Here is a 24,015-nt window from a genome sequence, read left to right as displayed (position 1 = left end):
TTTTATTTAAGGGAGAACACGTGCTCGCTTTCTCTGCGACCGAGGAAATACAACCAAACAATGACGGGTAACGCAACCCGGCCCACTCCGCGCCGTGCTGCTCGCCCCAAGCGCAGGGGCGCGCCCGGCAGCCGGGCGGCACGGAGGAGAGTCCCGGCGCCCAGGGGCTCCCGGCGGCGGCTGCGGCACCGCGCCCGTGCCCGGCGGGACGAGATGGGGGGGGGCGTGTCGGGCAGCCCCGGCGACGGAGCGGTTAATGCCGGGCACCAGGAAGCGGGAAGGCAGAGGCCGAGCTCAGCGGGAGCCGCACAGCGGTCCCACCCCCCCCGGCCCCGCTCCACCAAGGAGCCGCCGCCGCCAGCGGGCGAGGCGCACGTGCGGGCGCGGGAGCACGTGCGGCACCGGCACCTGGCGGCGGCCGCCGGGCGGGCCCGCAGGGAGTGAGGCACCGAGCGCTCCCGCGGCCGCGCCGCCCCGGGGGAGGGCGGCCGGAGGCGGCTTACACAACCCGCCGCCCCTTACATAAGCCGGGAGCCGGGCCCGCGGGGGCGGTGCCAACCGCCCCCCATCTCCCCCCCGCCTCGCCCGGGAGCCGCCCCCCTGCTGCAGCGATGTGACCCGCCCCCTCCCTCCTCCCTGCCTTCCGTCCTCCCTTCCGTCGCCGTCCCCTCCCAGGAAGGAACCGGGAGTCGGCAGCGCCGCGGACCCGGCATGGAGTAGGGGCGGCCCAGGGCCGGCGGCGCTGCGCGGGCATGGAGCTGGGCCCGGGGCCCTGCGCGCTGCCCCCCGCCGCCGGGACCGCGGCCGGGTCCGCTGTTCCGGCGGCGGCGGGGGGGCCGTGCGCCGAGATGCTGCAGGTGGCGGAGGAGGCCTTCCGCGGCGGCAACTTCGAGCTGGCGGCCGAGATCTACGGCTCGGAGCTGGCGGGGCTGCCGCAGCCCGAGCGGGGCCTGTGCCTCCGCCGCGCCGACGCGCTAGCGCGGGCCGGCCGCATGGCCGAGGCGCTGGACGCCTACGGCGCGGCGGCGCGGCTGGGGCGGCTGCGGCCCGAGGAGCTGCGGGAGCTGGCCGAGAGCTTCGCCCTCAGCATCCGCGACAAGGAGCTGCACCTCCCGCCCTGGGGCAGCGGCGGATCCGGCGGCGGCGGGGCGGAGGGCGAGGGGCTGGGCGACCCGGCGTGCTGCCGCCCGCCGGAGCTCTTCGCCTGCCCGCTGTGCCGGCGGCTGCTGTGCGAGCCGGTGACCCTGCACTGCGGGCACACCCACTGCCGCCGCTGCGCCGAGCCCGGCGACTGCGGCCGCTGCCACCGCCCGCGCCGGCCCGCCGACACGACCCCCGCCGCCGCCGCTCCGCCGCCGCCCGCCGCCCGCCTGCGGGTCAACGTGGTGCTGGGCAACCTGCTGCACAAGTGGTTCGGCGCCGAGAGCCGGGCGCGGCGGCTCCGCGCCGAGGGCGACGCGCTGCGGGAGCGCCAGGAGCTGCCGGCCGCCCTGGAGAAGTACAACCAGGCCCTGGAGATGGGTGAGCGGCGGCGGGGGGCGCGGGAGGGGCGGAGGAGGAGGGGGCAGCGCTGCCCCCCACCCCCGCAGCAGCGGGCCGGGAGGGGGGATTTGTGGTGAGTGGTGGGACAGGGTACCCGGGGGAAGCTTTGAGAATGAATTCTCCTCCGCGGGTGTCCTCCCCCCGCCACCCAAATGAATGGCTATTTTTGTTCCGCTGTTATTTTTGTCCTTGCTCAGAAGGTGCCGGGCGTTTTAGCTGCCTGCAGTCGATGACTCATTATGCAGTATTTCTAGAAAACCCGCTTTCCTATTTGTGGGGAAACCATCTTTCAGTAAACGGTGGGCAGTAGTGGTCGCGTTAAGCCACGCTGCGGCTTTGTGGAAGAAATTAGTGTGCGGATGGGATTCATTCAGCTACGTGCAGTTGCATCTTCAGCAAAGCAGAGCCTTTGAAAACACTGATTGAAATATCAGTAGGCATAAAGGCTCAGAAAATTTCCTTTATCTTACACTGTGCAAAACATTCAAGAGAAACCTGCCTTTTGACTTGTGGAGATCATCCACCCGTGTTTTGAGTGTAACCTCTTTATAGACGTGTGGAAAGTATTCTCTGAAGAGCCTGGGTTTTAAATAAAAATGGCACGGTCTGCCTTCCTCCCCTGCCAAAACCGACGGCAGCCTTAGTTTATTAAAACTAGGTTGTTTTCAGGCTCTGTGCCGAGTAGTAGGTGGATCCTGCTCGCTCGGTTGTAGCCTTATAGTAATGCTTGTGTGCGTGCGTGCTCCCGGCTTGTTTGCTCTGCAAGTGGAGGGGGTGGTACAGCACAGTGAGTATCTACAACGCATGGGAAGAGGCACGGAGCTGGGAAGAGCTGGGATCTCAGCAAATCCCTCAGGATGTGCCACTCCTCCAGTCTGAGCGTGATGGATGTCTCATTTAACTGGGGAGGAAGGGGAGAGAAAGCCTTAGTTGTGTTAACAAAGGCGAAATCCAGTGGGCAAATCTCTTTGGAAGACAAATACAGAGAAAACTGTGTCTCTGTGGAAGAGCTCATTCCCTGCTTGGGAGTAAAATTGCTTTCCTTGTTCCTAAGTTTACATCTAGGGGCACATTACTGTGAATTTTTACCTTCTTATTGTTTTGCTGGCTGCTGTGGAGAGAAACACACCATTATGCTCATCTCTGACTCCAGTTTTTTTGCCATGGCTGCATGATAGGCATCCGAAATAAAGAGTTTGGGATAGCATAGCATGCCATGCTGGCTGTGGAAACCATTAATTATGCTTTTATTCTACTTTTCCAGCTAGATGTGACAAATTTTCAGCCCTAGCCCAGTCTCCCTGTAAAACTGTTACGTGGTTTAGCTGAAGTAATCTGTATTAAAGTAGGGCAGGATGGAGTGCCCAAGAAGGGAGGTAAAGCAGAGGGAGGGGAGAGGTTTGATGTAGGTCACTGATGGAGGCAGTGAGCTTTCAGCATTGGAGCCTTTCGAAGTTTTGGGTTCAGGGTTCCGCTGCTGGGCAAGATAGCATCTCATTAATGAAGTACTGATGTGGTGGTTTTTAAAGAACTGTCTCTCGCTGTCACGTGTGCCTTTTGCCGTGTCTGGATGGGGCGAAAGGAGAGGGCAGAGCGTAGTGTGCTGGTAGTGCTTTTGCACAGCCTGTCCTTCCCCCTCCTGTCCCTGCAGCACACATCTCCAGCCGTGGCTGCTGTGTGTCACGGTCTTGAGATAACTCCGTTGCAGTGTTCTTATTTCTGTCTGCGATTTCCCAAGCACGCTGGGAATCTGTTCAGAAATTCCTCACTCTGTCAGTGACACCAAGATTGCTTAATAAGATAAAAAAAAATCCAATTAAAAATAATAGCAGGTATTTTGCTGGATTTTGAAATCCTCAAACCATAGGCTGACATGTTGTAACTTCTCGATAGTGGATGCAAAACCCTGTTGCTGAAGGGCAGCCCTCTCCCCAGCCCTTCACCTTCTTTCATGTTTAGTGTGTACCGATGCCATTTCTCATAGGTCGAACTCCCATCTGAGCCTTGTGTTCTGAAGTTCTTACCACGTGCTCGTCAGGTACTGTTTTTGGCTGACTGGAGTTGCCTGCTTGCTTTCCAGCCAAATATTGCAGTAAATAAGAGGGGAAAAAAAAAAAAAAGGAAAACACGGCTGTTTTCTAACTGGTCAAGACCTATTAAGTGTTAGCATATGGGCAACTTGAAATGCTTACGAGCCACTGTCAGGTATTCAAGATTTTCAGTGTGTGAAAGTAAATGCTTTTTTTAACCTCCGGATGCTTATGTATTGCTATTGAGGGTCAGGGGCATGAAGCATCCTTTTAATTTATTTTTAGAGACTAAAGGCACATGAACACATTGATTATACAGCAACTGTATAAAGTTAGGTAAAACTCCAGGCTTCTTGGCAGGACGCATGGTTCTGTGGGATTTTTTTTTACTGGTGTTTCTTATGGAGTACTTTCCTGCTCCATCTGCAACAACTGGCCGTTTGTATTAAAGCAAGTTTTTCAATTACCAATCACTTCTCTTATTCTGGTTGTGACACTCTGTCTTCTGATTTGCATTTTAGTTCTCTAGGAGCTTCAAGTCTAAACTGTAAAAGGCCTCTGCCATGTAGCCAGTACACTTATTTCCAGCACAATCTGGAATATCTGCTCCTAATTTCAGGCCTCAGAAGAGGTCTGTGTGCCTTAAGTTCTCAGCATTTTCCAGTTGGACTAGTTAGTCTTGCAAAAGCTTACTCTTAGCAAGTATGTTCATATTTTGTCCTTAACTATCACATCTACAGTGCCACCGCTGCTCCTGCATTTGCTCTGATAGTCTGCTGTGGATTTGAGTGTGGTTTTTTTGGGGTTTTTTTGTTGTATTTTTAAGAAAATCAGCTTTATTATTTGATATTTCTCGTCCTCTTGAGATCCCCACGGCTTGGTGATCTCTGCTGTTTTAAACGAAGTCACCAGCTTTTTCACTGCCATAAACATTGGAATAGATCCCTCATTATTGCAAGGTATCTAATTACCACAGCTTCAAAGCAAGCACATGTCAGGCTGCTTAAAAGGAAGCATTTGTTTCCAGCTGGATTGCTCTTTCTGCCAAGCTTTCTGCTGTTCAGCAGTCATAATATCAACTATTCTCCAAATCTTGCTCTCAGGGCTGTTCCCCACTCAGATGAAAGTCAGAGGGCAGGGGTATTGGGGGTGGGCTTCCTCTCTTCCATGCCTTTTCTTTGAACTGGTCTTCTGATTGTATGAACTCTTACGTCAATTAAACTGAAATATGTTCTCATATAGACATGCAGAGTTTGTTTGGTTTTTTGTTTGTTTGGGGCTTTTTTTGTGCAGTAGGTGCTTTCTGCACTGTTTTTCCTTTCACCTGCTGCTTTCTGACGGAGATGCTCTCTGGAGAGACTGTGCCTGGGAGGAGCAGAGTTGTTTTTGTGTGTCCAAACTTACAGAACCTTTAAGCTGTGTGCCTGAAACTAAAGGAAGCTAGATTTCAGTGAGAAATGTATGTAGGTATTTTGAGGATGTGCTTTTGGGAGTGCGGTTCTTTTGGTTGTGGATTTTTTGTTTGTTTGTGTGTGTGTTTTTTTCTTTCTAGAAAGCAATTCCCAGTTACAGAGGCAGCAGGGGGCTGTTACTTCACAGGGAAGATAATGACTAGGGCTTTTCCCAAGTACCATGTGTAACTAAGGCCACAGACTGTATCATGGCAAGAGTGGGAGCACTACAGCAAAGTTCGCTTTTAGGGAACAGTATTTACCAAAAAAATGCTATCTTGTGCAGGGCAAGTAGGAGCATGTTGTACACTTTGTGCTAGTTAAAATTAGGTGCTTTTTGGCTCTGAAGGAGACCAAGCTCTTCATGGGGCGAGGGTGCACTCATAAGCAGACACTTGAAGTGTGTAAGGGGGTTTGGGTGACAGTGGCTTGTGCCTTCAGCTGCGATTTTTCCATGCCTGTCTTCACACTGAGCCTGTCAGCATCCTGCGCCTTCCCTGTAAATAAGCCTGAAGATGCCTGCTTGCAGATAAAAAGCCCAACGGCACTTGCTGCTGCAGTTGTTTTTGCAACAGCAGTGGCTGCTGAGGTGTGCCAGCAGTTGCAGATTTTCGGTGGGCCCTCAAGCCTGCGCGCAGGGTTGTGGCTCTGCTGGGAAGGGCTGTTACCCTGCTGTGGGTGCCTGACCCTAATCCTGAGTGAGCTGCTTCGAGTGGACATGGATGACCATGCCTCGGCCAGGTGCTCGCTTGCCCGCTGTGCAGTGCTTGCTGTCTGGCTCCCAGTGCAGGGGCACGCTTCGTATCTAGACACCGGCATGCCAGGACACCTTGTTTCTGCGTGAGGCATGTTGGCTCTGGTGTGTAGTTACTTGCCACTGCAAAGTGTCCCTTTGGAGTCTGCCAAGCTTGAGAAGAATCGCTGTCTCCGGAGAGCAGTAAAAGCTGCAGTGATTCCTTGGAGTGGTTGTGTTTACTTCTGGTGTGATGGACTCTTTCTGAGCAGAAATAGGTTTCTCCAGGGGGAGAGGAAAAGCTGATGCATGTAGCTGCTCAAATTGCCCAGCATCTTAATTTCTTCCCCCTCCAAGAGGTTCCTAAAAAGTTTGTAGGAGAGAAAGCTCAGCTCTATCAGAATTCTAAAAACACGATGGAGTTAAGGATGGATATATGTGCAAAATGTGTAGGCTTTTCTTCCCAAGCACTCTACATGGATCTTGATTTCCAATGAGTAAAGAGCAGTGCAGAAAAGGCCAAAGAGAGAGGGCAAGTTTGTATCAGGCCTGACCTAGTGTCAGAGGTAACATGCTGCAGGGCAAGGGAGATGCTCAGTCTCGCATCTCCTGGGGTGGAGAGCCATGTGCTGACTCCCAGCCCACAGGGTGGTGTGTGGCACATTGCTAGGATCAAAATGTAGGAGCTTTCCTGAGCTTTGGTGGAAAGAAGAGGATCTGCCTCTCTTGGCAAGACTTTAGGGGAGAGAGGTTTCTCCGTTCTTATCCTAGTGGACATTCACCATAGATTGGCCTGATCCAAAAGAAAACTGAATGTGATCACTCAGCACTAATTTATTTTGTGGTCAAGCAGTTAATGAGAATTTATCTGACGCCTTCTAAATTCTTCCTTCCTAAGAATTGAATTAAGGGGGCAGAGCAGGCCAGGAGGCAGTAGAAAACAACCACAAAGAGAGCATCATCAGGCCTGTGAGGAAAAGGTCTCAAGCCAAAATACACCTGTTCACAAGCAGTTGGAGCCTCTTGAGATACTAGTGCAGTGCTGGTTCCTGTTCCCCAGCCTTGCTCACTGGGTCATTTTAGGTAGTGTGCTGGGGTTTGCCTGCTTGGGGTCACTGTACCTCCATTGCCATCCCCTGCCAAGCATTGAGTTTGCATGGTGAGGTACTTGGTGCTGCCTCCGTGGTCCTGAGCTTGGGGCCACTGCTTTGCTTGAGTAACAAGTGGGGTGGTTTGACCTCAGTGTAGAGTATCTGCAAACTGTCATGGCCTTCTTGTCCTCTCCTGTCTGCTCTGGTCAGTTGTTCATGTCAGTGTCTTTGGCAACAAATTCAATTATGCCTCTCTTGGTGTACTGACTAGGTAGGTGGGCAGTTGATGTGTATCTTTGGCTTTTCCTTCCTTTCCCCTTTACACTGGTAACTCTCAAATAGGTAAAAAAAACCCCTATCAGTGTTGCACACAAAAAATTAGTGTCTTACTATGTCTCTGGACTTTCCATACTGGCGCTCAAGGTGTTAAAGCTGCAGACCTTCAGTGCAAGTTGATTCAAGAGCAACTGCCGTGGATTTTCCTGCTAGGTAAAATGCCAGTTTGTGTGGTTGCTTCCTGGAGAGCACAGCATAGGTGAACTTCCAACCAAGCGTTCCTGGGAGTTGAGCTGAGTACTTACAGCCATGAGTAAGATAGCAAGCGATTTGCCATGCCCCCAAAATTATTTTCTGGAGCATTTTCCTTCCAAGCTTTCTTCTGAGTTGTTTTAGATAAGGGGGAAAAAGATGATCAGAATTTGTTGATGGAGTGGGGGGACATCGTCTTGGTGCTGTACTACTGCAGACCTGGTGGTTGAAGGATTTCTGTGTTAGTCTTGGGTTAAGGTTAGAAGCAGTAAAGAAGAGTTCCTGTCTGCAAAGGGAAGCTGCTGGACTCTCTTTAGAAATCCATGCTTAGATTTTTACAAAGGTCTCTGATGCCATAGTATGTGTTTCATTAATTCTGTTGTTATTTTGTAAGGACTTGTGCTCCTTAGTGATGCACTTGCACCGAAGTCACATTGTTGAGAGAAAACTGCTAGAGAGCATCCACGCGTACCTATGTACGAGTTATGTGTATTAAGTACACTTTAGTGGTCTCTTCTTTTGTACACTATTTCTAGAAGGTTGCTGTTTGGAGATAAGGTCACTTTTCTCCTTCTGATGTGGTAAAAAAGAGGTTAAACAAATCTTTCTTCCTCACAGAGAATGCTCTCTGGTGTCCAGTAGTAAGGTCTTTGATGTTGTACTAGCCAAAACAAAAGGCAAAAGAACCCCCCACACAATGATAGACAGCTGTCATGACTCCTGGAACAGCAAATGGTTCAGTAGTTTTAATAATTGATCAGAAGAATATTTTTGTAGCTTCTGAAAGTGACTTCTAAGTGAAGAATCAGAGGTAGTCTTTCTGAAATTGCATGCTGCAGAAAATAGTAGATGCTTACTGCTTAGAGGATTTGTGCTAAAAAAGGAACTTTCCCATCCCTCTGTGAAAGCGTCTCTTGGAATCTGCTTAAAACGTGTCCCTAAAACCTGTTTGTTCTGTTTTACAGGAGCAGAAAAATGTGTAGAAGTAGGAGTCAAGGTTACCTAGAGACTGTTGCAGTAGTCTGAGTGTTATTTTTAAACTTCAAATATTTTGCAGACTTCTGTCCCTCAGCTCCCCTTTTTTTACTGAGGGTAGTGCTTGAAAAATAGTAGTAAATACTTAGTATATGACACAATTGGAAATGTGTCAAGTATTTTGGAACCGGAGCTTGTGTTGTTCCTGATTTGTAAAGAGCTGGCGGTGGAAAGCTCAGATCCTGTAGCTGGGTTTCTGGAAGTTTTGCCTGCTTGCAGAGGGTCTGCTGCAGGCAGGGCCTTTGCAGGGCTGCAGGAATGGACTGAACGGAGCCGAATCCAGCTGGTGGCTGGTCACGAGTGGTGTTCCCCAGGCCTCAGTATTGGGGCCAGTTCTGTTTAATCTCTTTATCAATGATCTGGACAAGAGAATCGAGTGCATCCTCCATAAGTTTGCAGACACCCAGTTGGGTGGGAGTGTTGATCTGCTGGAGGGTAGGGTGGCCAGCAGGACTAGAGAAGTGATTGTGCCCCTGTGTACTCAGCACTGGTGAGGCCCCACCTCAAATTCTGTGTTCAGTTTTGGGCCCCTCACTGCAAGAAAGACATTGAGGTGCTGGAGAGAGAGCAGAGAAGGGCAACAAAGCTGGTGAGGGGTCTGGAGCACAAGTCTGATGAAGAGCGGCTGAGGGAACTGGGGCTGTTCAGCCTGGAGAAAAGGAGGCTGAGGGGAGACCTGATCGCTGTCTGCAGCCACCTGAAAGGAGGTTGTAGCATGGAGGGGGTTGGTCTCCCAAACAGCAAGTGATAGGACAAGAGGAAATGACCTCAAGTTGCACCAGGGGAGGTTTAGATTGGATATTAGGAAAAATTTCTTCATGGAAAGGGTTGTCAGGCATTGGAACAGGCTGCCCAGGGAAGTGGTGGAGTCACCGTCCCTGGAGGGGTTTAAAAGATGCATAGATGAGATTCTTAGGGATGTGTTTTAGAGGTGGACATGACAGTGTTAGGTTAACAGTAGGACTTGATGATTTTAAAGGTCTTTTCCAACCAAAATGGTTCTATGATTCTAAGACTAGGACTGTGGTAGAGAGGTGGCTTATCAATTACATGTGGGAAGGGGAGGAGGCATCTTGTTGTACAGTCTTTAGGGATGTTATTTTTTTAGGTAGTTAAAATTGCTCATGTAACTTACAGTTATGTACCACTTAAATAGGATGAATATTTCCCCCATGTATGTAACCCAGATGTAATTTCCTATAAATAATTGAACTACTTCAGCAATCCTAGAGAACAAAATGTACCTACGTATCAGAAAGTCTGAAGAATTTTTGAAGTCTCTTCAAACAGCATATTCTCTCTTTCTTTTGCTGTGAAAAAGTATAACAGGATGTCTTTTGCTTTTGGAAGAAGACATTTATAGAACTGACTTGTGCTTCCTAATCTTAAAATTAGTAGGATACTGCACCACTCCTTTTCTCTTTTAAAAATGTATTAAGTGATTCGTTCTATTTGAGGGCAGATGCAGTGAGGTAATATCTGAGAAACAAGAAGGTCGTTTTTGTAACTTGCGGAGAGTCAGAAATTCTGGGCTGAAATAAGCTTTAACTGGAAAAAATAAAAGGTTATAGAGACCTGGAGAAGAACTGGTAGAAATGTAGCTTAGATACTGATCATGACGAAGAGGGCAACTAGGTTATCACCAGTGAAGTCATACTATAGTAGAACATCTGGCTGTAAACTGATCTTCTTAACTATGATTGTGGCAGACCTATGTGGCTGGTCCTGCCTGGTTGTGAAGCACGTGTCTTTGGAGTCTGCTTGCAATTACAGGTTCATGTGTGTCTAGCACAGCTCCACGTTTTAAGGGGAAGCAGGGGGGTCGGGACTTTCCCTTGAGTGCTTTGGAGATCAAGTAGTAGATTGACTTCTTGGGGTGTTCCGGTTTTGAAGGTTCCTTGTTGTGTCTTCATACTTGAATCCATAGGCAACTTGCTTTGGGACAGTCTCTGTACCTGCTGTTGGAGAGGATATCTCAGTTCTGACTGAGACTTTGGTAAGAAACCTTACCTGAACCCCAGACTAAATGCTGGAAGAAGTAGTAAACACTGAAAATGAGTCACGTTTGTGTACTTAATGGTTTTATTATACTACTGCCAAGCAGCCATGGGTGGACTTAGGGGATGTCACCTGAAGCAGTGCCCAAATGTCCAAAGGGTAGAGTGGGAACTGAAAATGTAGGAAGGTGTTGATTCATGCTGTTTTATCTGGAAGGAGTAGCATACATCTAGCCGTGTTCAAAGATTAGGATTTGGATAGGAGGGAGCAATAATCTAATATATTACACCTAGCTCTACATTGGGGCATTTTTGAATTGAGGACTTTTGCTGTACCATGCAATTTATCAGTTAACGGGTTTATAAAGAAGGTTGTCACTGGCTTTGCAACTGTGGAAATGCAGACTAAACCATAGATTAATGGAATTGGCCTGGCATGCTTCTGCCTCATGAGGCTAGAGGTACAACACGAAAGCAAGGTTGCAAAGTTAGCTGCGTCTTCTTTGTAGCAGCTCTTTTTCCTGGTCGCATATAACTTTCCTTACAGTGTTTCTCCTGAGTAATGATGGGAGGAGTGATTATCTGTGCTTAGCAGCGATGACAGTCCGGCTTTACATAATATATGGAGTGTCCTAACTGAGGACTTACTCACTGAGCCTGAAATAAAACCATTGGAAATCCGAAGCATTTTGTCCAGCACAGAGAGAAACCTGTGTTCTTAAGTCTGGATTTCTGAACAGCAAAATACAGAGGCCTAGAAAGAAGATAATTGTCTTAAATTGTATGTTCTTCAGAGTAATCCAGCTTATCTGTTGCCAGTGTCCTTTCATTCAGTCAAAGTGATAATACCAGGGAGTTTCTTGACATCTCCTTGTCCCCCAGACCAGAGAGCACCTAGGTAAGCATGCTGCAGGGCAAAGAATTGAGTGGGTCCATGTCCTCTATTTTTGGGTGGGACAGCAAGGGGGAAAGGGTTGCAACTTCAACTCTGCAAATGAAGTAGTGGCTGTAATTTGTCCACCCTGGTTTAAATAGGTATCCTCTGCTTTTTCATCTCAGTGCACTTAGGTTGTGTGTAGAGACAAAACCCCAGTCAGGCATGGACCAGCTCAGTAGCTATGTAGTGCAAATGAGCCATACTGGAGCTTTCTGGTGGCAGCTGGATTGGCTTCTCTGTGGAAATAGTTGTTAGGTTTGCCTGTAGAGTACTGCTGACAAGCATGCAGAGCGTCCTAATTGCAGTTGAAGCATCCCTGGTTGCAAGAGTGGGCTTACAGAGGAAGAAGTTTTTCTTTGCGTCCTCTGCACCGAAACGTCTTGCACGCTTCCTCTGGATCTTCAGTTACTTCACCTCCTGAAGGCTGCCAGTGATGTGAATGCAGGGAGGAAAAGCTGTGATGTTCGGAAAATGTATTTTTTTTAAAATGCAGTTATAGATCCAGTTAAGGTGGGCTGATAACTGAGAAAACATGGGCTTACTGATTGCCAGTATGCATCATGTACATTGTCCTTCTTAATCAGCTTTGGGAAGCTGACCTTGTTTCTCGTCTTTGCTGTAGAATGAAGTTTTATTTGAACGTCCTGAATGTCTTTACTGCTTCTGTTAATTATTTTATCAAGTATGCTCCTTCACCTGCCCCCCAACCAAACAACCCTGCTGTATCTATTTTTTTATTAGTGGACTTCTCTGATGCTTGCATGAAGTCTGGAAGAGAAAAACTAGCTTGCTGTTCAGTTAATTACCAAATCTTGCTGATTTCTCACTGAAATGAAAATAAATGTTTCGTATTATTTTTCGAGCTTATGAAGAGGCTTTCAATACTGAATTGTTCAGAATTGAATGCATAACATAACAAAGCAAGCCAAATTTCTTCCTCTCTCCAGGGGTAGAAGTTTCTTTAAAATGTGGGAAAAATTTCCCCTGAAGTCCTGTGCAGGCTGACTCTTGCTAGCAAGACTGAAAGATTTAGGAGGTATGCTGAGGATTGAAATAGATTTGAATAAAATGTGCTTTCCTAGGAAGAAACGTCAGATAAGGAGGATTAGGGAGTTTTAGCCACTTTAAACTTGTTCTTTCTGTGCTGAGTTCCTGGAAGAAAACTCAGCGGTAATTTATTACAGTAAAACTTCTGTTGTCATCAACAGTCAGTTTGGTGAATCCTCTAATTCATCTATTCTAATTCATTAATTAGTCCTCTAATTCATTTATTCTAATTCATTAATTAATTAGAATTCTAGTAATTTAGAGCCCGTAAAGCTCTAAATGCCTTCCTGGCACAAAGAGATTTTGAGGAGTCCTTTTCTCCTGTCAGCCTCCCTATATGAAGCAGTGTCGAGAGGTGTTTGGGTTTTTTTTTGTTTGTGTTTGGTTGGTTGGTGGTATTTTTTTTTGTTTGGTTTGGTTTTTTAAAACTTGACTGCTTGGGCATATCTGGAAAACTAATTTGGGGTGTTAGCTTCTGCCTAAGTAAAAGCACAGTCTAATGGACATCTGCAGAGGTGGTGTGAGCGGAAAGTTAACAACGTTTTTTGGAAAATCCGAGCTGGCAGCCACACTTGGGGTCGGCAATCCTTGGCAGTCCCATGGAGGATCCAGGATGCGTAGAGGCACCAAACCCCGCAGCTCGTGGCGCTGCTGGGGCCAAGGTTCGTGTGGTGCCGTGGGATCAGGGCTGTGGGGAAGGCTCCCAGGACCTACAGCTCTGAGGAAGTCTCTGTGTCCCAGCCGCCTGGAGCTGCAGATCCTGGGAGCCTCAGCAGTGGATCCCTGATGCTGACAAGGACATAAATTTTGTTGTGCAGCTGCAGGCTCCCAGAAGAGTTTGATTCAGGAAGTGCCATCTGCTGGTATTGTGGAAACAGTAAAATTTTCTATGCTTTTCTTCTTTAATTTGACCTGAAATAATAAGTCATTTCATAAAAGAAATCTTTTCTCTAATGTCCAGAAGCAATAATGCATTATTTCAAAACAAACTATCGGCTATTGTGCGACTTTTTGTTTCTTTCTCAATAATCTTCACAGTTATTATAGTATACTGGCATCTAGCAATGTTCACAAACTCTTAATGTCCTCTCCATGGCCGTGGGCCCTCCTGGGATGTTCCCGCCAGCAGCAGGAGACTGGAGACAAGGGGACCTGTCGGTCAGGCACAGAGCCTGTGGGTTTTTGAGCTGTGCCGCTGCGTCTTCGAGTGGGGTGAGCTTGAGTGGAGGCAGCTGGGCACCGCTCCAGCTACGGCATCTTGTCTGGCTGCTTCATCTCCCTATACAAAACCTGTTATATTCGAGTCTCTTAAACACCGCTCTCCTTAGCAAAGCTCTGTGTGATTTTTTTTTTTTTTTAATTTTATTTATTTTATTTTATTTTATTTTAACCCATCTTTCTCAGTTAACTAAACATTCCTGGCCAGTTACTCATTAAGATGGGTCACACTTTACTCCAATTGAGACTCGGTGAACAAGAGGTACAACCCTGAATACATGTAGCTTTTTCTTGTTTGCCTTGAGGTTGTGTTTTTTTCAGTACTTTGTTATTTTCCCTTTCATGTTGTGAGAGCCTTTGGACTCTGTTTTGGGAGGGCTCGCAGCCTTTGCCACACCACTGTGGCTTTTTTTTTTTTTCGGTGGAGACAAGATCCCAAAAAAGCGCTGATGAAGCTATTCTCTCTCTCAGCCTGCTGAATGTGTGAACCGTGCTGAACCGTGTGCTGAACCGTGTGCTGAAAAGCGCCTGGAAGCGTCAGCATGGCTGAAACGTGCAGTAGTGAGCAGAAGAAGCAGCGAGCTGGTTTGCCTGTCCCCTAATCTCACGCTCCTTCCTTTCCCCTGCAAAAAAATACCCCCGACCAGTGCTCTGCCTGCCTGCTGAGGCACCTACCTCTGCTTACTGCACCTACCCCCATCAGCATACTGTGCACAAACACCCTACAGCAGATACCATGGCAGAAATATGGAGTATGCATTTATATTTAATGCACACAGAAGACACCAGTTGTTTAAATGGTGGCTAAATTAAATAATTGTATATTTGAGCATGTACTAAAAAAAAAAGCTGGCTTCTGAAGATCTTACGTTAATTATTTTCAATTTCATTCAACTTGCGGACTTTAAGAATTATCAGCTAAAAGTGTGGATCACTGCAGCAGGCTGCATGTTTAATACTTAACCCCCCACCCCCCAAAACTAAAACAAAACAGAAAACCCCCCAAAACAACAAAAAAACCCACCCCACAGTGTGAACTAGCTTTTGCAGAGCTCCTTATTTTAGGTGTAGTCTCTAGCCATCACTGGGACTATTGAGGCTGCATCAACCCTGGTATGTTATTCCGCAATTGGCAGAATTCTGCAAATCTGGCATCTGTCCACACCGCAGCCAAGATGACAGCAGTCCTCTCTGCTGCTTGCGTTCTTGTCCCTTGTCCTGGCACTTGTCTTGGCATGGCTGTGCGGTGAACCAGTTGAGAGGAAGCTGATCCTCTTAAAACTATTTGTTTGTTTTTATTTGTTTAGCTTCTAGTCAATTGATTCCTTGCTCTGGTTCTGTGTGCAACCAGGCCAACCTGGTTTGCTGCATGAGTGCTAGCGTCAGCTTAAGGGAGGGCAGGAGGTGGGAGAGGGATGTAGGCTTATGCCATCCCTCCGGGTAGGTGCTTGAGCTTAATGAACAGTGGCACCTGAAGCAGGTATAAGCTTATTTTGTGTGTCCACGCAGACTTGGGTGTGTGCCCAGGCTTTCTGTGGGCAATGTGCTCTTACCGAGGGTGTGTTTAGGATGCTTGTGTTGAATTGAGGTGCAAACAGTGAAACCAAAGCAGGCTGGAGAGAGCAGGAGCGGTACGGAGACAAGAGCCCTGCATAAGAACGTATAGGAGGTGACACTTGCAGGAGAAGTCTTGAGAGAGCTAGCTTGGAAATGAAGTCTAAAATTTGTCGGAATAACACAGTACTGTCTCTTTGCACACCTTGGAACCTTTTTAAAGTTTAATCCCAGCTATGACAGTTTTAACCAGCTCACGTTTGGGTAAGGGTTACCGCACTTAGCTGCCACCATCCGGTAGCCAGCTTCCAGTCTTCTGGAGCCCTGTCCTAGCACGCGAAGGACAAGAGTGACCAAGAGCAAATTGTGCCTAAATCTCATCTCCTAAGATGAGATAACTGCTTTGGTGGACAAAGAGAAGAGCGTCGATTTGGGCACTGTGTTTCTTTTCAAGGCTGCTGGTGCAGCCTGCCATAAGGTCCTCCTGGCCAGGCCGGTGAAGTAGAGGTGGGGTGGGTAGAGAACTGGCTGGACCATTGAGGGAGTGGGGAAAGAGTGGTGGTGGTGAATTGTTGAGGGCTGCTTGGTGGATGGCTACCAGTGGCCTTGCTTGGGTGTTGGTGATGGGGCTGACACAGTTCAACACCTTATAAACAGCCTTCATGAGCGGGCAGAGCTCACTGTCACCTGGTTTCTGTGACACCAAACTGGGGGAGGAAGAAGCGGTTGATGTGCTGGAGGGCACGGCTGCTGTTCAGAGCAACAGCCTGGGGCATGGACTAGCCAGACTTGCTTAACTTCAAAGGCAAGTGTGCCTGGGACAGAATAACCCTGTGCAACAGAACGGGCTGGGCTAGGCAGCAGCTCTGCAGAAAAGACCTGGGAGTTCCTGGTGGACAAGCCGAGCATGGATCTATGGTTCTGTGAAATTTTCTGTTGGAGCTAGATTTTCATCTTAAAATGTGTTATAGAGACCTTAGGAAAGAACAAAGTAATGATGCTTTTGAGATGTTCATAATCCATGCAAACTGAACGGTTCATGAATGTGTTGGTACTGAGGTGGTGTGTGTGATCAGGAGAGGTTTGCCTGCCCTGAGGGTGGCAAATGGATGTGAAATATGAAGGCTGCACGCATTTTTCTTAATGAGCGGCTTACAGGAATGTTTTAGCTGAAGTCCTGCATTGGTGATTTTTTCAAGCAAAGCCATGTTGCAGGGAGAAACACTTGGGGCTTTTTTTTTTTTTTTTTTTTTTTTAATTTTTGCTTTCTTAAGTGTCCTGTAAGCAAGGTGGGGGAAGGAGCAGGTGGCATCCTGTATGTGAATGTGAAATCTGTCCTGCTAGATAAAATGCAGAGGTTGCTTCCAGGCTGAGAGGAGTATATTTTGGGAAGGAAAGAAGGAAGGAATTGCCTTTTTTCAGTTACAGAAGAATATAAATGTAACCTTTGTGCAGCAGTGCTTTTTAGGTTACTCTGGCTGGAATTTAGGTTACTGTATTTAACACGTGCTAATGCTTTTTGTAATGGAGCTCCTTGTAACATTTTTTGTTTTCCAGCCTCCTGCAAGTGTTCACTCATAGCACAGCGAGCAGAACTCTGTACGTCGATGAAAAACTACCAGCAAGCTCTCCATGACGCAGAGGTCCTCTGCCGAAGCAAACCCCACTGGCCTGCGGTATGGTGCTTGCACATTATAAAGACCAAAATGGAAACTGCTTGTTCTCAGGGCTTCTCTCTGTGATGGGGATAGGGCTGCTGCGGGCATTCTTGGAAGAATGTTGTGGCTGGAAATACCTACTGAAAGCTAAGTTCTTCGTGGGACGAGTCTTGGAAAGTCCTTAGCATGTTTCCAGACAGTGGGATTTCAGTGGTGGGCAGCCGGTGATGTGGTTTTGTTTGTGCTTGTGTTAGGGCTAGTGCTGCAGCTTGGTGGAAGAACCAGGTCCCTAAGGCTCCAGCAGCCTGGGATGGCGCTGTGGTTCCCTTTGTGGAATGGTGTGTCCCAGGCAGTGGGTAGCTTTGCTGGCCTGCTGTCCACCGTGTCTTCTCATGAGTAGCTAAGATTGTATTTCAGTATTTCCCTCCCCTTTAATACTAAGAGTTCATATCTCTGATGCCTACCTGCATCATGGTGATTCACAGAGGGGGTTGGGATTTATTTTTATTACGAAAAGAGGTGCTACAAGGAGCACTGGTTGTGGGTAGTCTGAAGCAAGCACCAGAAATGATGTTATGAGAGAGAAAGGGAAGAAGCGTGTGGTGCCTGTTGTTGCTGCCGGCTGCTTGAGGGTAGACTGGGTGTCTGAAGGTTCACCTCACCTTGGGTTACACCTTCAGTCAGTCCCTCACCCTTAAGGGGTGAAACTGCAGCACAGTTTTGGCCAGATAAAGCCCCTGTGTGCCACCTGGAGAAGGCAGACTAAGGAGGGGTTGCATGAACCCCTTATCTGCCTTGCCTCTGCACAGGGGCTGCAACTAGCTGTCTGTTTCCAGCTGGGGAAAGGTGAGCAGAGAGGTGCTGCCTGAAGCATCTAGTTTTTGGCAAGTTACGTGCTTGTTTCTGAAGGCTGTCGTGTCACCCATTAAAACAGTTCTTATTTGAAGGCGGTTCATAACCTTCCCCCTGCCTCCAGTTTGCCTTTCTGTCTGGAATAATTTCTCCTCAAGTAAGGAATCCATCTCGGGTGGCGTTGGCTGGCTTTCCGTGCAGAAGGAGAAAGATGAATTACGCACGTTCAGATGTTTTCTTGAAGTGTCTTCTCTGTTTGCCTTGATTCCATGGAAATGTGATGCACGTCAGTCGTAGGCGGATAAAGATTTCGTTAATCACATCTCTGAAGAATGCTAATTGAAAATGAAATTTGTCATTGCGGCATAACCAGCAGTGTCACAGAAGACGCATTTCACTTGTGCTTGCATGTGTGTTTGAGAACTTCCACGTAAGCTGTGCTGATCCAGAATCCATGTTCTCCAGGAATTCTGGGCATCTGATTTTTGTATCTTGCAGCATCTCATCCAGTGGCTGAGATTAGCTCAAACGTGTGCTGTGTAGTTAAAAAAAAAAAAAAAAAAAGAAGTTAAAAAATAGACCATAAAGTTAAGCTCATTCTGGGAGTAACTCCTGAGAGGCAAGTGTTCACCTACCAGTACCTTTTGTCTTATTGATAACTGAAAGGTAGTGGCTTGCTGAGTTAACTGGTGAAGCCCTTGGGTTCCTTGTAGTCATTAGAGCAATAGATAAGTTTGTTTCTTTTCGGTTGCTATGAAATCCCAGGTCCTTGGACTCTCTGGGGTAGGGGGAAGTTTCCAGTTGTACTTTCATGTGGCAGATAGGAACAGATGCCCTCCTGCCTGGATCCTGCCTGCTGCACAAGATCCTGCCTACTGCACAAGATCCTGCCTGGACCTCACCCTTCAGTCTGATGCCTGTCAGGGCTGTTTGAAAATAGGAAAGGGAAAGTGGCAGCAGTGGTCTCTGACATGTAGGGGCCTCTGGTCCCTGGGCTGAAGTTCTCTTTTGGATCTGCAGGTATTTTGTCCATAGGAAGCTCAGCTCAGTCCTCCCTTGCAGCTTGGATGAGGAAACTGCTTTTGTGGATGAGGCCAAACAACCTTGTAGCCTCCCCAGTGCAGTGGAGTAGTCTTGACAGTGATGTCAGGCTTGTCAGGACCTCTCTAAAAAGGTTTTACAGAGGCTGTGCAAGCGTCAAGATAAGAAGGTCAGGGTCAGGCCTCACAGTTCCTATCTTCTTACTGTAATCAGGAAAAGAAAAATGTATTTCACCTTGACAAATTGGTATGTACTGAGACTTCTCGTTCAGGTCACCAAATGACATATGTTAATTAACCTGTCCTACACAGTGCCCATTACTTGCTTTTGATACAAGCCTCCTTCTTCCCAGTAGTAGAAAGGTGAAGATCATAGTGTGCCTCAGCTTGAAGGGCTATATTGAAAGAGTGAGGGAGGTACCTGCTCAGGAAGATTATGTGATAATGGATTTTTTGGCATTAGTGTGAAGAATAGAAAAGTATATCTGCTTATATAACCTACACTAGTCTCTCGTACTAGGGAAATTGTACTTTCAGCGCAGCCTAGGGGCATTCGTGTGGCTCAGAGGTGGACTTGCAGAACACACTTCTGTCTAATAAGCAAGAGGCAGATGTTTAAATGTACACTTAGTTTCTTTTCATCGTTTAGGAAGTAATTTCCATAGCCAGATTTGAACTGCAAATTGAAATCCATGGGGAAATTCAGAGGTGAGGCATTCCTCCCTTGCTACTAGTAACAAGTAAGGTAGGACTTGTCCCCAAGCTGACTGCCATACCTGTTGGCCATGGATGTGTTACTCTAGGATGCGGGAGAGGTAGGATAGGCTAAAAGGTTTCAGGTTAAGTATTGGCAAGTTGCTCTAAATTCATAATGTTGTTGGTCTTATCTAGCCAAATTAGGTGAAAAATCATCTCTGTCCTTGTAAGACACTCAGCAGAAGTGAGTGTGCCCTGAAACTAAAATCTTTTGTTCCCTCAGCTGCCACCTCCAGCCTGCCCCATGCCACTGCCTTTCCCATGCAGCTTCGTTACTGGTATGTGAAACTGTTCTCTGGGGTATCGAGCCCTGTGGGATACGTAGTAGTCTCAGTCACTGGGGAGACAAATACCCCTCCTCATTCTGCATCAAGTTGCCTGTGAGGAAAGGAGCAGTGGCTTTGGCCAGGGCTGATGTAGCAGTGGGTTCCTGGGGGATCATCTTTCAGCGAAAGGGACTGACTTTCCTTTAGTGTTGTGGATTAAAAAGTTTATTGTCCCAAAAGCATGTTATTCTTCACCTGCAGAAGTTTGTTTGCTGGTGTCTTGCTGCTGCTCCAGAAATGATCTCTAGGTTTGTACGTTTCCTTTGTGTGAACAGGGCCACTATGTGAAAGCAAAAGCTCTTTCTGGATTGGAAAGGACTGAGGAAGCATTGAAGGAGTTTCTCTATTGTGTTGCCTTAAATCCTGAATGGAGCTCAATGAAGAAAGAAGCCCAAAAGGTATAAAATGTATTTCCTGACTGCTTCTTGGCCATCATGCTGCTCTTGCCCCTCCAGCTAAGTAAAATTCTTGTTATTTCAGGTGACAGTAAACAACCAAAGGATAATTTGATTCAGTAGATTCTCCAATAAACCAATTAGTATTATGCTGTGTGAGGCACCTCTGGGGTTTTGTTGATGCCTCAGCCAGAGTGATTATATATTTTTGGATTCTACTGCAAATCTACAGGTCTGGCCACTGCTATTTGTAGATTATACTTGCATTATGTCAGCTGGATTTGAATACACCTGGACTTTGTAGACTTGAGGCCCCTAATTTCAGAGCCCATCGGAAAACTACTTTTACATGGGAAATGGTGGAAGGTTGGGATGGGGAGATGTGTACTGCCCTGTCCTGGAAACATCCTGTCTCTGTAGCAGTTTGTATAACTTCCCATAAGGAGACACACTGCTAACCAGCCATTGTCAGGTTCTCTGTGACAGTCCATACAGGCGGCTTTTACAGAAAAGAAATGGGCATTCGGCAAGGTGCTTGATGGAGACTGGTGAAAGGGGGAACAGGTTTTAACACAGCTTTTAGCTAGGGGTCAGTTCTGCTTGAGGGTAGAGCAGGTGGATGCAGAGCACGAGGAGAGCTGAAACACATCTCCGTTAACTGATTTTGGTTGGAGAGCATGGTCTGAAGACTTCTGGAGGTAGGGGTCTGAGAGTCAGAGTGGAGACAGGAGAAGGATGGAACAGATTGCCAGCCCTGGTGCTCCTGGGGAGCAGAGGCCTTTGGGGAGGGAGGTGGACATCAGAAGAGCACCCTGGGATGTGTCTGTGATTGTGGTGGGGCTGTCAGCCAGGTTTCCTGTGGACGCTGGGGAATGCAGGGTGTACTGATCATTGCAAGCTTCTTGGCATCCAGAAGCTGTGAAGTTTGTGTATCTGTGTTCATACAAACATAATTATCTCTGTTGTAATTACTATTTTTCTTTTTTTTTTCTCTTTCTAATTGACTAGATAATGTGTGAGATGTTTTTCCCAGCCTTTGAAAATGTGCATGATAGTCTAACTGCACCTTTCTCTAGTCGAACATCCCATACAAGATTGAAACCTGCATTTCTGAGTAGCATAAACACACAGTCAGCTGTGGAAGATAGCTCTGTTGCTGGGTCCTCAAAGGTAAAGTCAAAAGCTTTCAACATAAAAATACCAAAAAGTAACAGGAGGATCTGTCTGATTTGTGTGACGTTGTCTTTGTCTGCACTCATGTGGGCACTTACTTTCATGGTAAGCCTGTTTTCTCTGTTGCTGTTTGATCTCTTGTTGGTATGTACTCCCTCAGAAAAATAATAGAATAGTTTTGGTTGGAAGGGACCTTCAAAGGTCATCTAGTCCAACCCCCTGCAATGAGCAGGGACATCTGCAACTAGATCAGGTTGCTCAGAGCCCCGTCCAGCCTGGCCTGGAATGTCTGCAGGGATGGGGCATCGACCACCTCTCTGGGCAACCTGGCCCAGTGTTTCACCATGCTCATTGTAAAAAAATGGCTTCCTCATGTCTGGCCTGAATCTCCCCTCATTTAGTTTATAAACTGTTACCTCTTGTCCTGTTGCAACAGGCCCTGCTAAAAAGTCTGTCCCCATCTTTCTTATAGGCCCCTTTTAAGTACTAAAAGGCCACAGAGAATGAAACTTTTTCTTCAGAAAACAATTTGTACCTTAAAGTGAGGATCAGTTATATTTGTGGACATTTTTTTTTCCACTCGGAATTTTAGTGTGACAGGAACATAATTTCTAGGGACAGGAGCAGTAAGGAGGGAAGTGGCCCTGTTTCATGCAACCAGGGAGTGGCCTTGTTTGATGTGGACCTTTCTCCCTTATTAAGCTCATTGATCTATTGCTGATGTGTACAACTAATAGGAAAGAAACGAAGCAAAATTGTTTCATGCTGCATATAACTGTTCTTAATTTTTTTTAGGATACTGTGTTCAGGTTAACAAAAACCCCGTCCCAAGAATCTGATGTATTTAGAAGCACTGATTCTCCTGTTTCCCATCATGTTCTGGATCTGTATTTTGAAGATAACAAGAAGTCTTTGGGAGCTATTCTCTCCAGTTTACCTGGGGTTGGCTTAAAAAGAAAGCTGTCCAATGATATGAGGGATTTACAAAGCTTGGATGTCCCCAATAAGATTCCTAAAAAAGGTTTGTGTTGTGGCTTAAAAAGGGGTTTTTTCTTGCACATACCTAAAAATGATAAACCACTTTTTTCCTCCTCCCTTTTCATAGGTGTCAGTGATACATTCCGTACAAGGATTGGAATAATATTTTGTTTTCTGGTGTGTCTGTTTCTGCTGTAACAGCCTATCTACCTTATTCCAGAGCAGTTTTGACTCATTTGGTGAATGCTGTATTTTATTTTCTCAAATGAGCTGTTTCTAAAGTCTAATCCACTAACAGTTTAGTCTTTGTGTTGCTGGTGCCATTTCCATTTTCTAGGTTTCAGCAGTATAGCTGAACTTAATTGTCTTTCTATATGAAGGAAAGATGGCGGTAAGCCTGGAAACTAATCTTTAACTGGCAGCAGAAACAGTCACGTGCAACTTTGCATGAAATTTTCCAAGCAAACAAAGAAGCCTTTTGAAGGGTAATAAGCCCCCCCAGTCCTCCGTTACTTGATAGCTGTGCTTACAATTGGTATGCTTCTCAAGCTTCTAACAAAGACCTCCAAAGCGGTTTTAGTACCCTGGGTTAAGAATGCTGAAGGCAATATATTGCACTGAGTAGTGAAATAATTAGTCAAAAGGGACTTTGAAGATGCTGCTGTACTCGTGTGCATTTTTTCCCTTAAGAGAAAAAAAACCGCACATACCACCTTGACAAATCTGACTTTTGCCTTGAAATATTAAAAGTCAAGTGCTGCTGTCTGTCTGCCGCCTCTGCAAATGTTCAGTGTGTGGCCAGTTCCTGATCACGTTGCTGTGAAGGGAAAAAGCCCTGTACTGGTCTGTGAACTGCAGACTTAGTAAATAGATTGTGAAATCTGACCTGCCTGTATCTTCACAGCGGAGGCCAGGGACCGCATTTTACCCCTAACCATTAATTTCTGGTCTGTGCTAGATCCCGGTGCCGTGTTACTGTTTGCAGAATTAACACAGGTTCTGGCTGTTAGTAAACACTAACATGTGAGATGTAGGTTGAAGATAACGCTGTTTTTCTTCGTAGGCCCCACAACACCCGTGTGCTCTCCCCTGTCCCATCTGTGCTCGAGATAAACCAGATGCTGAGCATAAGTTGTCCTTTAACAAAACATCCTAGTGTTTTAACATAAAAAGCTGAGCGTTTGTTTTTTTAACAGTCAAGAATTTGGTTAATGAAAAGGACATGGAGGCAGCATTTGTGGCTCTTTTGCAACTCTCACTGAGTAACAAAGATGCAGATTGTAAAAAAAGTTGCGGAATCAGCTTGTAGAAATGTCAGAAGCAGCTCAGGCTGATAGCTCTTGAGCTTAAATGCTGGTGCTGTGAAGTTTGCTGCTGTTGAAGCCTGTGCCCTCTAAGCGTGTTAACTACAGGGATACGTACGAGCCCCAGAAAATGAGAGTGGGCAGAATTTTAAATGGGGTGTTTTGTCTCTGTTTGCAGGGCGCTGAGCTAGTGAAATCAGTATTAGCTAATGCAACTCCCATACTCCTTAAACTTCAAGCTGTCTGAAACATGGGATTTCCACAGCAGTGTATTCTAGAAGAGTATAAGCTTTTTTAATACTTGTAAGAAAAATTACTCCTGCTGAGAAATCTGTAATAAACACTGATGAAATAGTTTGACTGTAAACAA

At 46.9% G+C, this 24,015-nt stretch overlaps 1 protein-coding gene across 3 annotated transcripts in view; it reads left to right on the top strand.

Moving 5' to 3' along the window:
• The first annotated feature begins 675 nt into the window (after nt 1–675).
• The window catches only part of LONRF2 (LON peptidase N-terminal domain and ring finger 2), a 36,278-nt gene continuing 12,938 nt past the window's right edge, over nt 676–24,015 (top strand). For all 3 annotated transcript variants that reach the window (XR_010607804.1, XM_065655810.1, XM_065655801.1), the window contains exons 1-5: nt 676–1,521; nt 16,721–16,839; nt 20,071–20,193; nt 21,199–21,360; nt 22,159–22,384. Coding sequence is in view for 2 of the 3 variants with exons in the window: in XM_065655810.1 (XP_065511882.1) it covers nt 753–1,521; nt 16,721–16,839; nt 20,071–20,193; nt 21,199–21,360; nt 22,159–22,384 (1,399 nt within the window). In the remaining variant the exon portion in view is untranslated. The remainder of the gene's footprint in view (nt 1,522–16,720; nt 16,840–20,070; nt 20,194–21,198; nt 21,361–22,158; nt 22,385–24,015) is intronic.

The sequence above is a fragment of the Caloenas nicobarica genome, chromosome 1 (assembly GCF_036013445.1).
Source record: "Caloenas nicobarica isolate bCalNic1 chromosome 1, bCalNic1.hap1, whole genome shotgun sequence".
In the NCBI taxonomy this organism is placed as follows: Eukaryota; Metazoa; Chordata; class Aves; order Columbiformes; family Columbidae; genus Caloenas; species Caloenas nicobarica.
The sequence above is the reverse complement of the archived record's forward strand: the minus strand, read 5'-3'. Positions and strand labels throughout refer to the sequence as shown.